This window comes from Arachis stenosperma, chromosome 8, assembly GCF_014773155.1.
Source record: "Arachis stenosperma cultivar V10309 chromosome 8, arast.V10309.gnm1.PFL2, whole genome shotgun sequence".
Classification (NCBI taxonomy): domain Eukaryota; kingdom Viridiplantae; phylum Streptophyta; class Magnoliopsida; order Fabales; family Fabaceae; genus Arachis; species Arachis stenosperma.
The window spans coordinates 47,577,930-47,602,761 of record NC_080384.1 but is presented as its reverse complement, the minus strand read 5'-3'; the positions used below and the strand labels follow the sequence as shown (position 1 = coordinate 47,602,761).

At 36.0% G+C, this 24,832-nt stretch overlaps 1 protein-coding gene across 4 annotated transcripts in view; it reads right to left on the bottom strand.

Moving 5' to 3' along the window:
• The window catches only part of LOC130944509 (uncharacterized), a 29,904-nt gene that overhangs the window by 3,356 nt on the left and 1,716 nt on the right, over positions 1–24,832 (bottom strand). The window contains exons 2-34 of one of the 4 annotated variants that reach the window (XM_057872851.1): positions 22,102–22,246; positions 20,781–21,059; positions 20,396–20,563; positions 20,079–20,294; positions 18,742–18,836; positions 18,248–18,422; positions 16,896–17,320; positions 16,689–16,806; positions 16,445–16,519; positions 16,279–16,350; positions 15,784–15,921; positions 15,049–15,202; positions 14,493–14,866; positions 13,744–14,207; positions 13,045–13,380; positions 12,149–12,373; positions 11,670–11,760; positions 10,247–10,324; positions 9,731–10,021; positions 9,418–9,615; positions 8,736–9,224; positions 8,188–8,349; positions 7,678–8,007; positions 7,510–7,592; positions 7,233–7,337; positions 6,683–6,914; positions 6,115–6,483; positions 4,198–4,299; positions 3,386–3,529; positions 2,977–3,065; positions 2,329–2,411; positions 2,109–2,224; positions 1,178–1,263 (exon numbers count right to left, since the gene is read on the bottom strand). In XM_057872851.1, coding sequence (XP_057728834.1) covers positions 1,178–1,263; positions 2,109–2,224; positions 2,329–2,411; positions 2,977–3,065; positions 3,386–3,529; positions 4,198–4,299; positions 6,115–6,483; positions 6,683–6,914; positions 7,233–7,337; positions 7,510–7,592; positions 7,678–8,007; positions 8,188–8,349; positions 8,736–9,224; positions 9,418–9,615; positions 9,731–10,021; positions 10,247–10,324; positions 11,670–11,760; positions 12,149–12,373; positions 13,045–13,380; positions 13,744–14,207; positions 14,493–14,866; positions 15,049–15,202; positions 15,784–15,921; positions 16,279–16,350; positions 16,445–16,519; positions 16,689–16,806; positions 16,896–17,320; positions 18,248–18,422; positions 18,742–18,836; positions 20,079–20,294; positions 20,396–20,563; positions 20,781–21,059; positions 22,102–22,246 — 6,507 coding nt within the window. Of the gene's footprint in view, positions 1–1,177; positions 1,264–2,108; positions 2,225–2,328; positions 2,412–2,976; positions 3,066–3,385; positions 3,530–4,197; positions 4,300–6,114; positions 6,484–6,682; positions 6,915–7,232; positions 7,338–7,509; positions 7,593–7,677; positions 8,008–8,187; positions 8,350–8,735; positions 9,225–9,417; positions 9,616–9,730; positions 10,022–10,246; positions 10,325–11,669; positions 11,761–12,148; positions 12,374–13,044; positions 13,381–13,743; positions 14,208–14,492; positions 14,867–15,048; positions 15,203–15,783; positions 15,922–16,278; positions 16,351–16,444; positions 16,520–16,688; positions 16,807–16,895; positions 17,321–18,247; positions 18,423–18,741; positions 18,837–20,078; positions 20,295–20,395; positions 20,564–20,780; positions 21,060–22,101; positions 22,247–24,832 lie in introns of those variants that run through there. The other 3 variants (XM_057872852.1, XM_057872853.1, XM_057872855.1) reach the window with 3 other exon arrangements.

The following is a 24,832-nucleotide window of genomic DNA, read 5'->3' as shown; positions in this document are numbered from 1 at the left end:
ACGTCTATTTGAGTATGTATTCTATTTGTCCTTGGGTCTGAAAGACACCAACCAAACAAGGCCCAAGTGAACACAAATACACAAAATTTGTGCACCACCTCAAAGCTGGGACACAGAAAAAAGACGAGACAATTTTTCTCTACTATCGTCCCTTACTAGTTTTTCTTCTCTCATCATTTTGCCTCCTTCCGCCCTCTGCCTGTGTTCTCCTCTTCCCTTTTCCCTTTCCCTCTCCCTCTTCCATTCTGCCTCCTTCCACTCTCCACCTTCTACCCTACGGTCCTCCACTTTCTGCCTCCATCTCCTCATCCCTCTTCCTCCTTGTCTCACACCTCCATATTTGTGACGATGTGAGCTTCTAGAAGCACCAAGACATCAGCTTCCAGATATGCGACGTAAGCTTTCATGTGCTCACATTGTCGTTGTCTCACTGCGCCACAGCTACCTGTCTTGTTGCCAATCTCGGTGTTCTCATCACCATCGACGACATTTGCTCCTCTGCCATGGGTCTCGGTCTTTGTATTTTCTGGTTTCTTTTTTATTTTTGAAATTGTTAAAGAAGAAAAGAAAAAAATACTGAAAATAATTTGATGATGAATGATTATGGTTTTTTTTGTTATTTCTTATGAATTCTTATTATTATTTTTATTTATTAGTATCGTTCTTTTGACTTTTTGTTTAAATTGATTTCTTTTGAAGAACATGGAGGTTACAGGAAAGGTGAGAGACGGCCATTGTGGTGGATAGAGAAGAGGATAATAGTTTTCCTTTTTCTGTTTCTTTTTTAAATAAAGGGTATCGTAGACTTTTTTAAAGTTTTATGTATCTTGTCCCTCTTTTGCCAAACACAATATATAAACACAAATATTGTGTGTCTGTCTCTAGTGTTTATGTCTCAGGTGCACACCAAACGCAGCCCATATGTACACATAAATATGTAGTTTGATCTAACCTTTTACCTTGACACCTCCTACATGTTTGAACTGGACAGAGAGACATTAATGTTTTTTATATCCAACACCAACAAAGGAGAAAAAAAATGAATGATCATTGATATCCAAATATCTGTGCCTAAATATTTTTCACTGAACAAGCCTATAATGATGCATAAAAAGCATCAAAATATTTTACACAAGAAAACAATATAATTGAAAATGTATTAAGAAAAAGGACTCACCTGTGGCTGCTAGTTAACATGTCTATTAGACGGTCTGGGCGTTCTTTATGCTTGTTGGCATATACATTTATTGCAGCACCCAAGACCTACAGCATTCAAAACGTTCAAGCTGATCAACATTTGTTTAAGTCCACAAATTATTACTCGAAGACATTCTTATTCCAGTAGCTGGACTGAAAATTCCAGATAATGCACCATAACTCATGTTACAAAATCAACATCTTAATTTCCTAATTTGTTTTAGACAATATAAAACCCATGTCTACATGCCACAACTTCCCTTTGATGATTTTTTGGATTCAAGTTGTACCTTTACCATAGCATTCATAAAAGAAGTAAAAGTGATGCTGCAGCACCTTCTAACCTCAGATCTTGGTGGCATAACTGGGTGGGCACTCCCAACATACCAAGGATACTTAGCATTCAACTACACTAGGGGCAAAAACCAAATTTAACTCCCCTGAACTTCCAAATGTATTCTCAACTTTTATTAAGGTAATTTCCATACACAGACATTGCAGTCTACAACCACAGTTTTCCCAACTTTTTTTTATACCAACTCAATGCATTCTGAAAAAGCCCTAGTTATTTAACTTGAAGCCGCATTAAAACTCCCAACTAAGCACATTTTTTTCAGGAAACGATATTCTGCTTAATCCCTTGCTTTCTTAGGAAATGATATTGTGCAAATAGGAGTAATTAAATATTTCCTTCTTGGGTTGTTAATATCTATAGTTTATCTAAATTGAAGAGGAGGTGATTTCCTCCCTCAACTTAGGGATAGGACACTACAACTGTCCCTTTAGCCTATTTATTCTGGCTTGTAACCTCTTTTGCACTATATAAAGTTAAACAACATTTTTCTACACATGCATTTGAAATAAGAACCTTTCAAATGCAAAAGAGAAAAGAGAAAATTTATCAAAAATACCTGGTCCCAGTCATCATCATCTATTGTGCCCTTGATATTTCTAAAGAATTCTGTCAATTGACTGCCTCTTTTTCTCTCAGCAAGAGATGCAGCAACACCAGCATATATATCAACAGCTGTGTGATAAAATTAAAAGACCAGGCTTTAGATATGCTGACAGAACTTTGTGAAGGTAGTAACAAGATTGCAGAACCAGATTGTAGAAAGAATAAAAATTTACCAGGAAGATTGAATTCATAAATCACTTGGAATGCCAAATCAAAATTTTTCTCAACAAGGATCTCAGCAACTTTACACCGCCGTCTGAAATTTTTAGGAAATTATGAGCCTTTTTTATAGTACATCAGTACATAAACATGAAATACTACAAGATACGGCTTAAAAATAGTTCATGCTTACAGCATGTACAGTAGAGAAATTCTAATAGCATCCTACGGGTAACCTTAATAGTTAAGACTTTGGGTATAGAATATAAATTTTCCCTATGACAGTCAAACAATAACTAACTCAACCCATTTTTGGTGTAGACACCAAAAACAGAGATAGAAAAGAGAGTATCTGTTAAGATAGAAGGTCCCATGTTTTTATGTATGCGAGAGCTGGGGGTGGAAACCTAAAATGGGTTAGCGTTGTTGGTTATCTACAAGTTGCATACCAATGAACAAAAGATTACTTACCATTCCCAGTTAAAGCATTCAAGTAACTATGAAACCTATTTATGTACTTTTTCCAACATCATGGGTAATGGGTTGTCTCCCCTTATGTAAGTGAGTATAACCCCTACTTAATAGAAGGGAAAAGAGGTATAAAATACATCAAGAGAGAATGGATGGCCAATGTTATAGGGTAGCTCAAGAAATAAACAAACCTGAAAGTTTCTGGATCGTTCGGATTCCCAAATAGTGAATGCTTCCACTGTGGTCCTTCCGAGTCATTAAAGGATTTAACAACTTCAACCTACAGAATAAAATAAATCCAAAGAAATCTTGAGAAATGAATATATGACTTTACAATAATCCATAGGGGAATATATTAATGCAGAAACTTCGAAGTTGTTTATTCAAGAAATCCGAAACAAAAAGTCAATTCGATTCATACTCTAGAACAACTCCCAACACATATTTGTATAGCTAAGCATATATTCAAATGTTTTCAAAAGCAAAATAGTGTCCATAAATACTGTCAAAGGAAGTCTCTAATATCAGTTTCAGTTCCCAATTGGCTTTGAAGCATGTGCTTAGAAAATTAATTATTTGACCAGTAAACTTAGTATTTACCTGAATTGATACCCGAGCAGAAAATTTGACAAGACCTTCTTCGGTAAGCTTCTCAGAGGCACTTTTTCCTCTAAGACCTTTTGTAATAAGCTTGGTTGATTCCCCACTTTTGTGCCTTGCAGACAATCCCTCATCAAAATGCATCTATTCAATGAGTTAAAAACAGAGATTATTGGACAAAAGCAGCACCATAAGTGACAAGAAACATGTTATGATAATTTAACTATAATAAAAAAAAAATTCTTTTGGATGCAATCATGCAAATGCACAGGCATCCAAGGATGACAGCTAAAAAATGCTTTTGTTTGTGTCAATTTTTACAGATTTTGTCATATTAGCGATCAACCTATTTACTAATCAACTTTCCTCAACAATAAATCAGTTTTAGATGCACATCAAATCCACACTGATGAGCCAAATCAGTTCAACCCATATCTTAAAAACTAGCTGGATCAGCTATTGGAACCTTGGCATGAATTAATCCCCTCAACAAAAAAACAAACCATTACTAATAGTGTCAGTTAGGAAAAGCTGTAAGTGACTCTAAGCCTGAGTAGAGTAAAATCGAGGCAGCGTAACCGCCTCTGTCAGCTAGGATAGATCTGTAACTAACTTAACATTGTAATACCCCATACTAATCTTACTGTAGCTTCCCTCAGAAGCTACTCTCATCTTGTATATAAGTAGAAAACTGGCTCAGCTATGACTAAGCTAATCATATCTGCAAAATTCCCAAAACTCTCTCTCACTCACTCTATGCAGGCTCAAAATTAACCACGCTAGCCTTCCCTTCTATCAAATTATGGACATACCTTAGCATGTTCCAAATGTCTAATGGCTTCCTCTTGAGACGAAGAGTTCACAAATAGCTGAATACAGCACAGTCCAGCAGCAACATGGTCCTTCTTAATTACCTGAATGTGTGTAGATCATCAGGAAAACATCCATAGTAAGTTAAAAATTGTCTAGAAATAGAAGTATTACGATCAATTTATTTTACAATATGACATTGATAATACTTTTTTTTGTCGGCTAGCTTGGACAAAAGGTTGAGATCCCTTGATCCCTTTGGATTATGCAAATCTTATTTTTAGTTCCTTAACTCATTTCCTATATACAATATTTTCCACCTTCATAAACCAATTGTGCTAAACCAAAACAATACCAATGGTCTGTTACAAATTCCAAAGCAACATTAGGCTATTTCCCCTTGTGATGTTTCAGTGTAGGGTGAATTCAAAATTATTATTAGATATGTTTCTGCACTATCTTGTTGCTGGCTTTTTATGGAAGACTTTTTCTTGGTTTTTGGGACAAGGAGGCCAACATTTTGTTGCATTGCACGTGTGCTTCATTGTTTAGAGTAGATATGACATGAACACATGTCCCAATTTAAAGCATGAGAATTTTTCGGAAGTATGTGGATATTATATTTCTTTTGTGTTTGATATCCTATTAACATGACTCTATACTAAAACAAAATTTATGCTAATCTTCTTATTATACACGTCTTATCTTTACAGCTATTATCTAAACCTTATAAATTCATTACTCGGGTGACAAGTAAATATATAACCAAATAATTCGAAAATATTAATATGCAATGATGAGTGGTTACTAGTCATGTATATCATATTTTAAAGAAATTATATCACTTAAAGAAAATTGTACCACCCTTTTTATCTTCATAGTCTGTGAAAATGGTGTCCAAGAACAATGCATTGACTTAGAGAACAGGGCATTGACAACTAAGTAACTTCTGTTTTTTTCCTCCTACATGGCCTCAAGTTATTCAAAGTATAGTTGGCCTCAAATGGGTGGGTCATCAATTCCTAAGGTATAGTTACTGTTATCCCCCCAAAATTCATTTATTAGGGTTACCTTCTCCTACTTGTCTGTAGTCGTTACATTCGGGTGACAGCTCTAATATTTAATTTTGGAAGTATATTTGAATCATACTACTCATTTCTAAGAAATTTTGTTAAGACTTTTTAAGTTCCCCTTTGTATAATGCCTGTTGTGTCAGTTTTCCACCATTAAAAAACTGGGTCTCTCAAAACTTCCATTTTCTAAGAAATTCGTATGACAAAGGTTACTTGTTTAAACACTTTTGCTAATTTCATTGACTCAGAATTTGGGCAGTTGATTTCATAAGAATTCTCCTGTAAACTTTATATTTCAGTTCTTGGTTCCTCTACAAATATAGGGAAGAAAGATTTCAATAAGACAAATATTTTTTTACTGTTCTTAATAGGATAAGTAAAAATGACATGTAGCAAAAGCATAGGCCTGGCATTGCTATGTCTCTAAAAATATGTATATTATATCTGGTTTGGAATCTGAAGCAGAAATTTATCTCTTTCACCATCACCCTATGGTGCGGCCCCTATGGATTTACTTCATTTTCCAACTAATTTATAGGTTTTGGCTCTTGAGAATATCCAAATGTCAATACACAGCCCTTGAATTATACTGTACTTTGGTTATCTAGTTGGAACGATTTGTTTTCAATTATAGCCTACAATCAGTTTTTTGGCTTTCCTTTGGTGACCTACTTATGGTCAGTTTCATGTTATGTGTTCTCTTAACGTATAAAAGATTGACGTGTCCAAAAGTATTTTACCCACACAAGACCCTTGTTCATTACTTTTGGTTTATTTTTTACAGATATCTAAAAATTTTCTGTTAGATAAAAAATTAAATAACACATTAAGAGAGGAAAATATTACCTGAAATCTATATAAATAATTGAAATGCTTGTGAGTTTCGCAGTACAGGCAGATACGGGCAAGGGCTGCCACTGTATACTGATTCACAGCTACATCCTGCGATTTAGCCGATGACATTCTAGATGAAATTACTTCCTCCAAAACAGGCATAGCACCATAACCAATGCACATTTCGCAGAGATCATCAATTGTCCCATAATCAGTCGCCAAAGAATCTAGTCTCTGAGGAGATGAAGAAGGCACTCCACTCGGGGCTAATGTTGATGGCAGCGGTGGTGGGGGCACAGCATCAGGAGGAAAGAACAAAGAGCAAGCATCATGGTAGTGACCGTGCCTAAACATAAAACCAAGCAAATTCGGACGAGCATACTGCAAAGTTCAAGCAACAATCATGAAATCCAGACGTTAAACAGAAAATCACAAAAGATAAAGGTAATAGTAAAACAGTAATCAAAGCAGAATATATAATCTACACTTCCTAGTAAAGACCATAAACCTATTGTGACAACCAATGCATAATTATTTTATTTCACAAGCCATTATTTGCAGACAAGAGAGTTATGCTCACATCTTGTAAGTAATTTACACACTCAGTGTATCTGACATTATCCAGGTTACTTCGAGGACCATCTTCAAAGTCTCGGCTATATACAGAATTATTATTATTTGTAGATATTTGAGATCGTCTTGATCTCTCTGAACGGGGAAATGTTGATGGCATGTATAAAATGTTGAGATATGAATCAGCAGAAAGAGAATCATCCAAGATCGTGGGCGCACTCTTTGCAAGATGTTCATACCTGAAGCAGAAATATAATTAGAAGCTGTTTTATAATGACCAAGACTAAGGGCATCTTTACTTCTTATTTTTTCCCACTTGGCCTTCATCCTTTTCACCCTATTACATAAAATAATTGCTTTCAAAATATTAACCAATATGAACAATCAAAGGTTAAGTGTGATCAACACATTTAGGTTTTTATCACAGAACAAGACCTCAAACGGGAAGAACTGTGACCCTTTAGTATCTGTATACTTTCAGTGTTCTCTAGAAAGGCACAGTTTGCCCAGCCTAGAACCAAAAAAGCCCTGGTAGAATATAGCAACAAACAACTTACATAGAACGAACAGCTGAGACATCAACTGGTGGACCACCTTCAATGGTATTAATAATCTCTAAAATTACAGGTCCAGGATCACCTTTGTGCAACTGAAGTGCTTGCCTGAAATGAAATAAATATATAATATGTAACTGAGATTAAGTCCGTACTCAAGTCCTTCATGATGCCTATCACTGCATTTGTGCAATATTCTTCAAATCTTTAAAAATGTTTATATATATATATATATATATATATATATATATATATATATATATATATATATATCACATACTTGAACTTCACACGAGCTTGTCCATAATGCTCCATCCGAATTAGTGCATGTCCCCATGCATTCCACACAGGGAACACATCAATCTAATGAAGAGAAATATTAGTTTTTAACCCACAGTAAAGGAAATCAGCACTTCCAGTAACTATATGACTGACAGGCATAATCTACCTTGCACTTTCTGCAGGTATACACAGCCATGCTGTACCGTTCTTCCACAACCAACCTGTCACGAAGATGGGCAGATGACTCTGCATCAGCGATGTCATCAAGAGAAGCAGCTATCCCTGAACCCAAAAGGCTTTGGAGAAGCTCTGCTCGTCCCAACCAGACATCTGCCTGAGACAAGATTTCAGATAGCTCATCCGTCGCTTGACTACCCACACTAGAGCTACCAGCATCAGATGATGTCTCATCAGTATCTCTATTTCTTTCAGGATTACTGGAAAAATCAATTCCACCTGTGAGCTTTCTTAGTAGGGACTTCGCATAAAGCAAACCCTGCAAATACAATATTAGAATGGTAGTGTTTTCATTTGTAGCAAAATTCTAATGAACTAATGACAGAAATAGAGATGATGATGCCATCTTACAAATTGCATTAAAGCAAATAACCATACTTAGAGCGTATTCAATTATCAACCACTATACTCAACAAAACTACTCTTTTCGAATAAATACCTGCACAAATGTTTCTGTGGCATGATATGCTCGCCCAATCGTTTCCATAGAAGCATTCTCAGGCAACTGATGGGAGTTCAAGACATTCTTCATTTGATTAATGCACAAGTCAAGGGCAATTTTGGCAGAGACGGACTCATCAGAACAAAGAGCAAGTAGTGCCTACAACACAAGCATCCAGAAGAGACAAAATGGCATCGATAAAAAAAATAAAAAGATGGCAGAGATATTCTACTATGACATGAACTATTTCTCCTAAAAGCGCTTAAGGCATCAGGTAGAGGTATAAGAATAGTTGTATCTCTAACACCTCCTCATGTAAGAACCACTTTTAAGATTGATAGTTAGAACAATTTATCTTTTGTGTGTGTGTGTGTTTGGGGTTTTTTTTTGGGGGAGGGACAAGGATTAAACTTTAGACATTTTAGTCATAGAAGCTCTTATACCATGTCATGAATATATACCTCTTAAAAGCTTAAGTTGTCAAGTGAAAGTACATGAATGGTTATATATCTAATGTACTACTACACTCGATAGAAATAACCTACCTTAAAAAGGGTAATGTCAGGGGAATTTTCATATCTGTGAGATGAACGAATGCTTTCATCTTTAACAAGGTCACCTGTAAGCATCCATTCATCAGCAATTGAAACAGAAGGAAGCCGTTCTTGCCCTTCTGTAGAAAAGGACGAAATACGATCCTCTTGAATCCCAGTCATTGCCTCCCAGGCAACTCTATCAGAAGGGGATAATCCAGAACTTTTTCTTTTCCTATAAACATCCTTGGGAGCACTTCTGTCCACAGTGTTTTTAGGAGCCCATGAAAAAGCTCTTCGAGCCTCTTTCTGCAAGTTACTTAGGCTGCTTGTAAAAGACATCTTGGGAGGGGCACCCGGTCTAGCCTTCTGCTTTGGCCTGGATCCTAAAACAGATATCCGGTGTTCCCTTGGAGGTGAGCTGATGCTTACAGCAATAGCCTTAGCCGAGTACGTAGTAATTACATTGTTGTCTCGCAAGGAAGGAAATTCCTTTAATATCTGTAGAAACAAAGGCAAACAAACATCGCATTGATTGTGACTTATGAGTATATAAGTAACAAAAGATTTTCTTAAAATACAAAAAGGATACGGCATATCCTATACAAAATAATAGATATAAAGTAGTCATAAAAAGGAAAATGAATACTAATGCATGTAATTAAAGCACCTAGCCAAAGTTAAATTATAGTACCAGTGCTGCTGATTGCAACTGTTTCCGCATAAGCAACACTTCCAAAATCAGATGAGGATGCTCATGCAGGGAAGAGCACCTTTGCTGCCACGGTACTGGCAAGACAGCCAGCACACGAAGCCCTAACGCCCATGAATTAAGCCGGGAAATCTCAACATCAGACAAATTTCCTTCCCTCCGCTTCAGGAAGAAGTGAACCTTCAAAAAATCCATGGAGAAAATTTACCAGGATGTTGAGGGAATTCCAAAAGTTCGGATACAACAATTTATATCATAAATGCAGGAACAATATGATAGATAAATGTTTGATTACAAGAAGCTGTTTTGAACGCAAATTGGGCAACAGTTGCATTGCACCCATCGCAACCGGCAAGGCATCATCTGTGTCCCGTAATGAAGAAAGAAAGCGTGAGGCTTCAGCTGGTCCTCCACCATTAAGAGGGTCAGCTGTTAGAAGTTTCACAAGCTGTCGTCCCTGCAACTCTCTTCGTAAATCATTTGACAACCCTGCACTTTCTGCCACTTCTAATGCAGCAGATACAGCTCCTTTTCCAGCTAATCTAAGTGCCAGCCCCTCTGGATCTTCCTTGCAATCTGCTTCAACCTGAAACAGACAATTTTCTTTTCATGACGCCAAGATTTGTCATAATCAAGAGAGAAAAATATGTTACTGTAAGTATATTCCTAATACATCATTTACTGGTGGTTTCATGTAAACCCGTATACATAAACAACATAGACTTCTGAATAAATAAAAAAAATAGAAAAGAAAAGAAAAGAAAAGCACTGATACATTGGACATTTAACAGTTTACAGAAGAGAATATAACCTCTTGCCAGCTTGTATAATGATCGTCCGCATTTAATATGTGGCTGTACCTCTGCAGAGCTTGTTTCATTTGCAAAATCTAAACATTACAAAGAATAATGTAATTTAATACCATATGAAGCATGTCAAAAGATTTATTTTTTAAAAAAATACAGGTAAATACGGAAATGTAAAAACAAAAAGAATAAAGTATCAAACCGTAGAACAGATAAAATTTTTGAAAGAGAGTAGTTTGCTCAGTGTTTTCAAATTGCAGCCATGGCCGGAACATGACATTATGGCGTGGCGGTTTTTGGGCTAACCGTCATTTTAAGTTTGTGGCGTTGCAGAAATGGCGGCCGCAATTGCGGTGGCGCCATGGCGGTCTGATAATGGTATGGCAGAAATGGCGGGTTGGTTTGGAGTTTTCTTTTTAAAAATTAGAGCGTATTCATTGGCTCTTGTATACTGCCTCTTCACGCCCCTCTATAATCTTTGTTGTTCACTTTCCCTCTCTGCTGCTCGAGGAAGACGAGGACTTGTGACCCCGACTCATCACCAACAATAGCATCACCGCTATTCTGCAGAGGCACAGAACATTGACAACAATTGCACCACGAACTACAGAGGAAGATGAAAACATTGAACGTTGTTTGTGAAACTCTGCTTCTCTAAGCTGCTTCCTTTTTTTTCTTTGTATTTTGAACCCTAGAGTTCTTTTTGTTTTTCCATTCTAATCTCTTTTTTCCTATTCTCACCCCTCAATTTTTGTACTTTATAAAACCCTCAATTTGCTTTTGCTACTGCTTTATTTGTGTTGATATTACTATTTATGTCAATTTGATATTAGTTTTAATCTTTAATATTGATTGTGGATAAATAGTTTCATATTATTACTGATAAAGTATTAGTAGTTAGTAGTTTAGATATAATTTTCTTTTGTCTTTTAGTAGTTTTATTTAAATTTTATAGATTATTTAGTATATATTTGTATATAATTTATATTTTTTTGAAGGTATCCACCATATCTGCCATTTCACGCAATACCATCCGCTATAACCTCATGGCGGTTTTTTACCCTTCCGCCATTAGCCGCCATCCACCATCAAAATTCAAAAACTATGGATTTGCTATATTTAGTAGTAAACCAAACAACTAGGACATTTTGCATGCATTGGCTTCTACTTAGATAATATCAACTCATGGTAAGACTTGACCAAAATGTACCTCAACAAATTTGTAGCAGAGTTAATCATATATATAGTATACTCGTGTAGCTAACTAGCAATCCATGAGTATTGAGTACCCACCAGTTAATCATAACAGAGATGCATCCAGCATGGGTATGACAAACACTATAAGAGTATCCAGGCATCACACCATAATGGCAATGTTGATGTAAGAATATAGTATTAATGAAAAGAATGATAGGAAAAGAAAAGTACCTCTTGCCTAACAGGATCATTCTGAGGCAGGTGGCAACAGCACATTGTCAGAACATCTAAAGCAGCATCTAATTCCCAAGTGTGCACATACCTATTATAAAATTCTGAAATTTGAGAATGCCATCATAGGCTGAGGGAATTTAAAAAAGCAATTAGGCAACTATCATATTCTCTAATGTAAACATGCCAAAAATGAAGAGAAAGCAGCACTAGAAGTGTTGGCTGAAACATAATATCTTACTTCGCCAACAGGATTACAATAAATGATTTCATATATCTACCAAGCCTTTAGTGAAAGACCCTATCGATTTGAATAACTGACAAACTACATTAAGAACTAGCTATCCTAAACTTTTAAGCTGTTAGGTGAAGACAAGAAACAGTTCTATATTTTTAACAGAACTTATGGTAACAGAATATATCCTTTACCAGATACATAGAGTTCCTGCTAAATCAAGAAAATGAAATTATTCACACACCTTAAGGCAAGTCTAGCTGCCAGCGGTTTGTCCTTCAACCTTAGGCAATACTGCCAACTGTTGCTCCAAAGATTACTTCCTCCATACCCATGATGCTGTGCAGAATTTGAGTGAATCTCTTCTGAACGTTCAATGAGTAGCTGAAGAAGCTGATCAGAGGCCCCATTACGTAGAAAGCGATCCGAGAGTGCAAGGGCATCCATTAGTTTTCCTTCTTCAATAAGTCTACAACAGAAAAAAAAAAAAAAAGAAAGAAAAGAGCACGTGTAACATGTAAATCGCTAAAGAAAGAGTAAACCTCAGTTTAAAAAAAATATTTTTTTTTTATACGAATTGAAAGAATAAAAGTGAGGAGAATTAGGCATCCTCAGCATATAAACTAAAAGACAAAGGAACGCGGGGGAGGGGGGGGGGGTTGTAAACCAAAGAAGGAACAGGAAACAGGAAAATAAAGCAACCAAAGAATTAAAAATCAATGGAAATAAACTTTCCGATCCTCAGCATGTCATTTAGGGAAAAACCTCAGACAACAGCTCTGAGCTTTGCTTGATTACACAATGTAGGCAACATTCTTTCTCGAGATTAGGGATTTAGGAAAGCAGGGGAAGAGAGAAGGGAAAGGTTAGAAGAAAATATAAAATGATTGATGTGTGGTGTGTTACAAGAGGAAAGGCATTATCCCTATCCCTATTTATAATAATAGGGAAACCCTAATCCTATTCAAATACGGAAATAATCATAGAATAACAGTAAACATCAGAACTAATCCAAAGAAATATTCATCAATATATTCTAAAATATAATTAACACATTATACGATATTCTTTTTATTCTACAATTCTAATGCAAGAACAATTGAATATAGTAAAGGGAAGAAAATTTTGAAGTAATTGTACCGTCTTACTGCCTTTTCATATGGTTCTTCATTGTCCCAATCAAATGAAAGGAATATTGTGGTATCAATTTGACCAGCTTCATATTTTGAGGAATCATGCGAGAAATCTGTGGCTTCAATTCCATGGCCATTCAGTTCTGTTAGAGCCACAGGGATAGAACTGCTACTAACAATGTCATCAGCATCTGACTCTGTCTCAGTGTCATGTTCACGAATTCTCTTAATAGAAGTTCTTGCCTCGCGATTGCTGTCATCAGCTGTTTGACCAGTTACTGCAACTTCTGAAACTCGATGGAGGTTAGTTTGCATTTGTATCCATCTGTTTAAGGTTGGGAACCTGGAGAGAAGATAAGAATAAACAATTATTTATAACACAGACTGACTGATAGCATACAAACCGTGTATATTAAACTAAAAGAAGAGGGCGAGATGCATTCTTGAAACAGTTTGTTACACTCCTCCCTTACAAAAAGCAAAGAAAGGAAACAAAACCCTATGGAAACATGGGATATGAACAAATTAAGGAAAGCAAATGAATGGTTTTATATATATAACACTACTCTAACCTACAAAATTTTCATCCTAGGGGGTGTTGAGCAAACCCAAAAGAACCCAGAAGATTGTTGCCAGTGAAATAGTTTGACACATGTTTATATGAAACTGCCACTTGCCAACAAAAATCGAAAGATCGGGCATGCACCTTTCGGATTGATCAAGAGCAAACTCATAGAATAATCTATCAGCATCTGGAGCTTGCAGTAATCCATCATTCAAGGAGCTTGAAATTGAAGAGCTACTGCTACTGTACAGTATAGTACTCCCAAATACACATGCTAATACAGCCCTGACTGGGGAAATTTTTGCCAAATGCTTCACCACATCCAACTGTAGAGGGTATAAAGCAACACCGGGTGTTGCTGAAGAGCGGCAATAGCAACTAGGTTTAGCATCTTTAGATGATGGAGACAGTACTTTATATTCAGAGCTGCTCTTGGGGAATGTAGGAACAACTGGAATACATGCCCATCCATGTCCAGATCGCGGAGGGAAAACTGGAGGGACACATGCCGAAATCACCTCATGTACAAAATCAGCAAACATGATTTCAGCTACCTTTCCAGCCGCATCAGTACTGCCTCTTTCAAAAACAAGCCGGGTCAAAAGCTGTACATAGAAAAGCAAAACCAGCACAGGTGATTAAATTAAAGCAATATTGCTCATAACATGAAACATAAAAATACATTAATAAATGAATAAATGATAATTATATCTTTTAAAATAAACTATTATGATTTCCGTAAGAGGCAAAGAGGGGTAGCTTAATAAACAAGCATCATCTGATTACAAAATTTATATGCTGTCAACCATCACATGCAATGGGTACTCATTGAAGTAAATCAAAATCATGGTAAATGTTCCGTCAATAATTAAACATTTTGAGAACCTTACATCCTTAGGCCACTCATACACGACAGAGAAGAAGTTAAAATCATGAGTAGTATCAGTTCCATCAACTATATCACCAATCGCAGCAACATGAAGAATGAACTGTGATAGATATGTCATGGGTTTGGCAGTCAAGGGAGCAAATATCCTCTTCCCATAATCTTTAATATCATAACCAGCAGAGTGCTGGCCTGTTTCTCCTCCACTTGAACTCAAAGGTATTTGTTTAGCAACTCTTAAACCAAGCCCAAGTATAATGTCCTTGTCACTGTGTGTGGCAATAACACCCCGATCAGCATACAGTCCCTCACCTCTAGTAGTAGTACTTGGTTCAGTTTCTTCATCAGCGACAGCTCTTGCAAGGTTATGAAGCTTACCTATGATTTATGCATAAAAAACGTGTTCTAATCAGAAGAGAGGAATACCAGGTGGTCTCTACCCAATTGCTTAAATCAAAGAAGATGAGGAATGAAATGCCCATAGATAAAATTATTCATATTTTTGCATAATAATTAATAACACCACTAATAACATGCCAAAAGAAACATAAAAGAAGTACCACTGAGAAACTGTCGCTTGTCCATATGAGCATCTTCAATCATCTGATGCAGCAGAGCAAGAGCACGCTCCCTCTGCTCTTGCCGGTGAGACTCTTTCGGGGAAGTGATAATAATTTCCCCAGATAAGATTGCCTGAAGTGCTGGAGGGTTGTCCTGAAGGGGCAGAACATATAAACATCATTGCCAAGACAGCCTTCTTACAAGATTGAAAAAATATAGATGGTAGATATGTGGGTAATAATAAATTGAGTTATTCTAGTATGCCTATGCTACGGTGGCTATGGTGACTGTGGTGTTATAAAAAGTGTTGCTAAAATTAAAGTAATGCTTTTTTACTATTTAACAACGCTTTTTAAAAAGTGTTGCTAAAAAAAGTGTTACTAAAATGTAAAAAAAAAAAGTGATTTTAATTTTAACACCACTTCATAGCCACAGTAGCCACCATAAACATAGGCATACTAGAATTCGCCTAATAAATTAGTTAATGAAGAACTGCAATCAATGAGTTATTTAGGTAATGCACGTGATGTTGTAGAATGAGTAACTTAGAACTTTTATCTTTTTAGAGTCTGCCAGACAACATGACAGAGGAACACTGTAGGAAAGCTTATGAGATACAGTTGGCTTATGCCCATGACTAAAATCAGAAAGGTTTAAACTATAGCTTTCAAGGCCCACAATGCTGTACATGAAAATGATTCCTGGACCAATAAATAGTACTCAAAATTCCTCACCTGCTCCAAGAACTCATGTAAGCGCTTTAGAAGACGCCGTGACACAGAGATGACTCCCACTTCAAGGATCTGATCCCAATAAGTGGATCCATCTTTGGCAGATCCTCCAGGATATATCTCAGATAGCATAGTTTGTGCCTGCAAATGGTTGAGCATAAGATTTAGTCAGCAGGACAAAACCTTGCAAAAGTAAAGAATAACAGGAGATAAAAGTTAGTAATAGATTCAACAATTGATGAACATAAAACTGCCTAGGTGATATAATTTTTTTCCTTCACTCTAGTTATTTCCCCTTGTTTATGCATTCCAATTTTCTTTTAGAGAAGTGTAATACTAACAAAATAGATTGGATTCACTCTGTTTTGTTATCATGCTTCTGTAAAGGGGATTACTTTTATCCTACATCTTATGATTTGATCTTTCTTCCTTCCCTCTATAATGCAAGGAAAATTTAGTTGAAAGGAGTGGAATCTATTGAACAAAGGATAGCAGCACCTGATCAAGTAGCTGCTGCGACATCTTGGCAGACTTTGCAGAAGTTGCAGCAACATCAATGCAAAGAAGAATCTGGAAAGAAATGCAAATGCTCAAAACCAACAAAATATATATTACTCATTTTATTATGTTGAAAAGACAAAATGAAAACTGCTTAGGCACTTACGGTAGCCAAGGGACCCAACTGGGAGCGTAAAGAGGAAAAATCCAGATCATGTACACGGGATACCACATCATCTTCCTACATATGGAAGAAAATACTACATCATCCTCCAAGACAGGGAACAGGAAATCAAAGGCCATTAAGAAACAGAAATAGGAATGCATCCAAAAGACTGTAACCGCTACGACTCTTAGCAGCTAATACTGATTACATTTGTCACATAAAATTGAAAAGAATATATGCATACTTTATTGCAGGCACTATCTACCCATTCGGCTAACTCAAGGGTAGCTTTGTCTTCAGCAGATAATGAAAATCGATGAACAGCTTCTTCTCCAATATCAAACTTAGCTTTTTGCATGCATCTGCAGAAGAAACACGAGATTTGATTTCTCAAATATGACATGAGATACATTTTATTTGCTATTTTATACATTAGAAAGGCAGAGCTCACAGGTTAAGTAGCTTAGATGGAGCTGCACGTAAAACCGTCAAAGCCTCCTTCCATCTCCATTGGCGTTCAGATAATGGTAGAAGATGCTGTAAAATTGACAAACGCCATTCCCACTCTTCAATGAAACGCTTTGAGATTGAGATTCTCCACTCGAGTGCCTGTCTAGTGGCTGTATTAACACTATCAGATAGTGTGTTCTCTAATTCAATCTCTGATGTCGGAATGTTGCGAGACAATATATCAAGTAACAAAGAAGTGAAAGATATAACCATTTTATTTGCCCCTTCAGTTCTGGTTGGATAATCATCTTCCAAAGAGCAAGCACCGGATAATTTAGAATCACTCCATGGTGATCCACAATGCATCAAGTTAATAGAAACATTATCCATATGCAATAGCGAAATAATCACATTCACCATAAAAATCTGCATCATTGAAAATTTGCCAAAAGATAAGTATGCTGACAGAAAATTACTAGACTTTGAACACTTTTTATGACAACACTGAAATTTACAGTTTAAATCACAGAAATATCAAAACAATGGCACATGGACTCCTTTTAAAATGTTTATCCTACTGCATGGATGCTCATTATCAATTACTAAACATCCAGTTCCCGACACGCAGCATATTATATCCTGCAAAACTTTTTCCTTACAGTTACCTATTGAATTTTTTTGTTTTCAATTTTAGATAAGGAACACTAAGAGAAGACAAAAATATTTATTAGTCCACTAGCTTATTTTCTGGTTTTACATTTTCCCTCCAAGTAAGAAATGTCTCAAACTCGCCATCTAACTTTAAAAAGTTGGAATATATTTATCATCATTGTGAACAATATTAGTTACATATACATAAAAATATTATCTAGCATCTGAACTGACAAAAATAACATAAATGACACCTTATGTAGCAAGTTCTATTTTCACATCAACCCTTTTAAATATAACCAACCAGATCTACAAAGAGGGTAAATGAGTTTGGCCTAAAGAAATTAGAGGGTAATTTTTAAATGTTCATTATTCACAGAACGAATTTGGAATATTTTACTACTTAAAAGACAAATTTCAAAACAAAAAGTAAGTTAGGAACAAATCAACTGTTTTTATCTGAAATGGGGGAAAAAGCAACAAAAGATCCCAATGGCCAATACAACATGAGTTCACATCACTGGTGTGTGGTGGTATGTTCCATGTGAATGACACAACGAAGTTTAACTAGATAGAACTAGGAAAATTACAACATGATTGATAAGTATAAGATATATTAACAGAACCTGCCTTACACAACCAACTGAAGAAAATTACTGAAAGTGGGACAATAGAATCATATGATCACTGAAAGAGAATAACCTTGCGAGGAAGATTACTAATTGCATCCAAATGGCTCTGCAAGTCCTTCAAATGGGATAATGGCACAGCTTGATGATTCCCTATTTCATCAGATGTACTCCTTTCCATCGCTCCTAAAGCAAGAACAATAGATTCTAGAGCATAACGCATGTGCATGAGGTCTACATCTTGCTTCCTACACACATACACAAAACGGATGTTTGGGGGGCGGGGGGGATGATTTGTGAATAGCATGAAGAAAAACCAACAAAACAGGGGGCTAAAAGAAAAACATATACAGTTAAGAGTAAACACGAGATTAAGTATTTTAACATTTCATGTCAAGAAATTCTAGCCACACACGACTTGCATAATCCCATGTAGCTTAATTAATCCATAAAATAAAATAATAATAATAATAATATGACATCCAGCCACCTTAACTGCAAATATCCATCTTAACCTCAAGAGGCTCTAAAGACCATTCAGAGAGATAAAGGAAAACATAAGCACACCTCTTCCAAGCTTCTAGAGTAGAGGCAATGGGTTGCATACTGATCAACTCAATGGCTTCTTGGAATTTTATGCCTGGGACAACATCAAAAAGTACCTAACAAAGACTGTAAAGTCAGGACTGTACAACAGAAGATAAGACTAACATATGAACATTAAAATATCCATGCATAATATATCCCAATCTGAAAAGTTTAAAATAGAAACCAATATACCGTTCTTTTCTGTATGAAAGAAGAATGATACAATATAAGAAGACCAGAACAACAGACATCTAATACAGGAACAAAAATAAAAAACAAAAAGCTAACAATGATAGCTTTCCAATCTATTAGAAGATCTTTTAAGTTTGAGTGATGTCCTTTGTATTTTACATATTAACAAATATATATTTTCCTAATCAATTCTCAAATCCCAGTTTGTATATTTACCATGCACAAGTCAAGATTCAAGTACTACATGGTTAAGAATCACCTAAGAACGTGTTACAGAATGAGACAAGAAGTATTACCAAAGGATTATAAAGGTAACAAAACAACATCACTATTATTGGGGATAAGGTTCCCCTATACAAAAGAAAAACAACCAACAGATTAATTTATAAAAACATAACTTTCCGATCTCTCAGCATGTCTGAGAGGAAAAGCCCTATAAAGATCATGAGCTTTACAGCAAAAAGATGCTAAGCATCTAATCCTATCCCACAAAACATGCTTGTCAGTAAATATGTCATTGAAGGTGCACGCATTAGCTCCTAATAGAGTGAGCTAGAGAGAAGCTCTAGAAGAGTCGAGTCAGAATTAGGACCCTAACTAACTTGAGCAGTTTAGAGAGTGATTAGGCAAGTGGCTTCTAGAATCTATTAGGAGCCTAACTAACTTAAAATCAGTCCCCATGTATATAAAGCTGTAAGCTCAGTATCATTGATCATAAGAACAAAATCATCACTCTCACATTTCTGGATATCTCTCTCTCTTTCTGCTCTGCTCTCACTTCTTCTCTTCATCTTCTTCACCTTTCCTCTAGTTCACCTAAATCTATCAGCTCCAACCAAATAGTGGCAAAAACTACACAGTGACACTGAAACTTTGCCCCTTTTCTACTACCAAACCCAACAGTACCACAACTGCCACTCTAGATAGATCATATATCATTAAAAGCATAAAGTTCAAACGTTCAAGTGCTCAGTATAAAGGGTGACCTTCTATAGAAGATGGGGAATAAAATAACATATAAGTCAATAACATCTGTCATAATAAGCAAATGTTGTATTACGCGAAGACTGCAAAACATCAAGCTCACTCATTACAGTATCATACATTTGACATAGGTTATTTACCCTAAGAGGACTTTGGACCGAAAGTCTTTCCAAGACAAAGTTCTCAACAAAAGGATCAGAATAAACATCTCCATCTCCAAGCTCCAGCTGTTCTTTTCCAGAGAACATCAATGAGAATTTGGAACTCCAAGCATGTCCAGAGTTCACACAGGCAACAAAAGCAGCAAGATCAAGCTGATAACATAAGGTATCACATAGATGCTCGACACAGGACATCTGTCAGAAATATCAAAATTTTCAGCAGAATTCTACCTAGTACTTCATTTAGTTAATTACCACCCATGAAGCACATTTTGAAAATGAAAGATGAAAAATACCTCATCTGATTTATTACCATAAAGAGAAGATTCTTCAAGCCGAATTACTTGTGACTTACTTGTCCAGAGAAATTGCATTAATTTCCTCCGTGCTGATATTTTACCAGCCAACAAATCCCAACCCATGGCAGCTATCAAAGGCTGAAGATGGGGAAACAATTGGAGGACCTGGCAACAAGAAGCATATAACTTTGAATTTGAAAGTACAGCCGCATGGTAGGTTAAATTAGGTAATTCAGAAGTTTAAAAATGACCCAACCCCCCCCCCCCCCCCCCAAAAAAAAAACCCCACACCCAAAAGAAAATAATGTAATGTAACATCTAACAGAATGACAATATTCATACATATGCATATTGGCAGAGTAACAAAAAGATAGGCACATACATTGCTTGCTTCTTCCAGTTGCTCCCTCTCCACAGCCGACAGGGCTGTATCCATAATACACTCAAGAACATGGAGTCCAGAAACACGAGCATAATGATACATATCTGTCTTAAAAGATCTGATTACCTCACTTGGGAATAATGCTTTATCATCTAAATTCTTACTAGCCTTTGGTTCTGCTACATATCTTTGAAGACGTACAAGAGGACGTGGAATAAACTTGTCAGATTGAACTCTATCCAATTCTATCTCTTCAGACAGTAGCTCGTCATGAATACCCTGGAGAGAATAATTGATATTTACGATTTAAAGTAGTTAAATGAGCAAACTCTTCATTTACATCAAAATGTCCAAGGGAAAAAATTATAGCATAAAAAAGCTATTTTCTCAACTGTTAGACGCTAATTTTACATCAAGAGTAGTGATTCTGGCTAGTTGGTTTCATCATAGAAGAAAGTCAAAGATACTAGAAAATGTATTTTTTAGATAAAAAGGCCTCATTGATCAAGTTGGAATGCTATAATACATTGTCAAACTTCCTCTTAAAAGGCTAAATAAGCATTTCCATAAGATTCTGTTTGCTTCAGCAATAGTTTAGCCTTGCCCTTCTTTGAAATGAGCTATCTCAAAATTACATCTTGAGAATTCTAATTATTTTCTGCTCTCTGTTTTCATGCTTCCCTGTTGAAGCAATGTCTTGTGCATACAGTATATATGTACATGTAAAAGTCTTGTTGGTTTGATTAGAAAATGTGAGAAAGGATAAGAAAATATAATGAAAAGAAGGGGGGGGGGGGGGGGGGGGGGAAAGAAAGATAGAGGCTTTCTAATGTAAAACATGGAGAATTTCAAAAAATAAACTTCTGTTGATTTTAACTAGACAGTGACTCAAGCTAGTAGCCTAGTTTAACTAACTATGACAACCTGTATGAGCTAGCTACAGGCTATACAGTAGCAGCTTTATTATGCTTCTGGAGTTTTACAAGCTTAACCCTATGATTACATGGTGCATTTACTACAGTTTACATGCTCTGTAACCTTCCTAGCACCCTCCGTTTCATTTATTATGACACTATCCAAACCGAGCGAAGCAAATATACTATGATGAAGTCATTCTCCAATTTTGGCACTTCCAAAATGTTAATTTAATTACCATACATCGGAAAAACTCAGGAGATAAATAAAAACTAAACTTGAGCAATAAAAGAATACAATTTGTCGAAGAGATCCAATAGCATATTAGCAATGGTGCCATGAATATATGCTACTCACTAAAAGCTCTGTTCTCATAATATCTTCATGAAAAAAAGAGAGCTTGTACCTGTATCATTTGAACGATGTCATTGCAATATGATGAAAGAGCTTCACTAAAAATCCCTAGTAACTGATTACGCATGGTATTCCAAGAGTCCCCAAACTCTTCAGTTCTTGATAAAACCACTTTCAGGAGATCTTTCAAAACTATGCTACAAAAGGATTATAAAACATTTAGATCTTAACATCTTGGATAGGGAAAAGCTTGCATGAGAAAAAGGAGGGGAAAACAAATTAACTAAATAAGAAAGAAGAAACCTCTTCCATCACTTCATGAATAACAAATAAAAGAATGAAAAAAATATTAAAAAAGAAAAAGAGGCAAGACCTCAACTAGACCCTGATAATTATCATGCTGGACAATCTCGTCCCTCATAACCTTTTTATCTTTCAAGTCCCTAACCATAAATCATGAGACAAATTAAAGATTTAATATGACAAATTCATCCACCATCAATTGAAAAATGGTGACAAATTTGTCCTGCCATACACAATGAAGAATTCATATGTCCACATTTTTTAATAATGAGATACACTTGTTCAATTAGGAAGTGGTTGCGGATAAATTTGTTATTTTCAAATCTTGAAGACTATTTGTCCCATTATTTGCATGGTTGGAGACTTAAAAGAATAACAAAAGTAGTGAGGAATGAAATTGTCAAGGACCAAACAAGTAGTTCACTAAAATAAGTGCTTACCGCTTCAAATTACATCAGTCAAATAAGCCTAGATCCCTAAGCTTTTACAGGTATCTACAATAGACATGAGGCTTATAGAAGTTCATGATAAAATCAAGTCCCCAAGTGCAAACCATGCATTTGAAGTTTCATCTTTCTATTGAATATGAAAAGGGAAGCTAGGAACTCCGTGGTTTCTATTTTCATTTTGTTGCAAACATTTTACATGGTCCCAAATCTGGATAAAAGAGAAGGGTTGTGTTAGGCTATCAATAGCCAACATAAAACTCAGTCGAATTCCAATGACAAGGATCAAACACAGAATTGCACTAAACCTATGTTGTTCAGAAGCAACGCATTGTATGGCTCGAATGCAGTGTCAAATGAGTAAAGGTTGTTGCATCAATGCCGCAAATGCAGTGCAAAATGAGCAAGGGTTCCGACGTTTTCGTAACGAGCAACGGTAAATAAGGTAATTCACAAATGTAAAGGTGGGCAAGTCGCAATTTAGGACATGGAGTGTAGACACACGTACAGGGAAATCAATGGAAGCCGTGGATACCATGACAAAAAGGAAAATAAACATTATGTGCCTACAAAAAAAAAAAAAAAACTATTGGGTGAGGGCAAAGGAAGAGAATTAGACACCTCAAGTTTTAAGCTTTGGTAAATAGAAAACGAGAAGAACCAAAACGAGGTAGCCATTATTGTTGATAAACATTAGAAGAATGGTGTGGTAGATGTTAAAAAGGTGGGTGATCAGATCATCACTCCAACTGGCTATTGATGGGGAGACCTTTAATGTTATTAGTGCCTATGCACCACAAGTTGGTTGGAAGAGCACCACAAAAAAAAATTTTTGGGGAGATCCAATAGGTTTAATCCAAGGCATTGGAAGATAAGATTTTTTTTTGGAGGAGATTTAAACGGACATGATAGGAAGGATGGGAGCAGGTACAAAAGGGATACACCAAGGTCTTGGTTTTGGATTAGTGAACACGGGGTAAAGTCATCTTGAACTTCTCCTTAACATTTGAGTTTCTTATAGCAAACATTCGCTTCAGAAAACAAGAAGATCACCTTATAACACATAAGAGTAGACTCACAAGCTCTCAAATTGATTTTTTCTTGTTGAGAAAATTTAATAGAAACTTTGCAGTAATCAAATAATTGAGTGCTAAGTTATCCAGGAGAGAGCTAGACCACTCAAGTACTCAACATAGGGTTCTTATTATAGATTTCCGAATCTGGTGAAAGGTGAGAAGAAATTGCCAAAAGAAAAACACGTGGTATAACAGAGAAATTTCTCATTGGTGTAAGATTATACCAGGAGTCATCTCTAAGCACATATCTTTCCACACTAGTTTTGGAAGTGCTTATTGAGCATATACAAAAACCCATACCATGGAACATACTTTTCTCCGATGACATCGTCCTTAAAGGCGAATCGAGGGAAGATTTGGACGAGACGTTGGATTTTAGAGACAAGTTTTGGAAATACATGGTTTATGCATAAGCCGCAATAAGGAGTATATTGAGTGTAAGTGCAACAAACAAGGGGTAAACTCAAACATTGCAGTGAAAATTGGAGAAAACACCCTAACAAAAGTCAAGAGGTTTAACTATCTTGGTTATATTTAATATAATTGAGAGATAGAGACGATATGAACCAAAGGATTCAAGCAGATTTGTCAAAATGAAGGAATGCGTTTTCCTTCATATGCAACAAAAAAGGTTTATCTGAAACTTAAGGATAAATTTCACTGCATTCTAATTAGACCAATTATGTTGTATTGGCTAGAGTGTATGGGGGTAAAGGATAAGTATGAAGATAAGTTTAGTGTTGCAAAAAATGAGGACGTTTTAATAGATGAGTAGTCATACTCGAATTGATAGAATAAGGAACAAATATATGAGGGAGAAAGTTAAAGTGGACCTGTTGTTAAAAAGATTGTAAAATTTCACCTTAGGTGGTTTGAGCATGTTGATTGTTGGGAGAAGACCATCAAAGCATCCGGTCAAGAGAGTGACCTAAGAAGTCTCTGAATAGGACGATCAAGA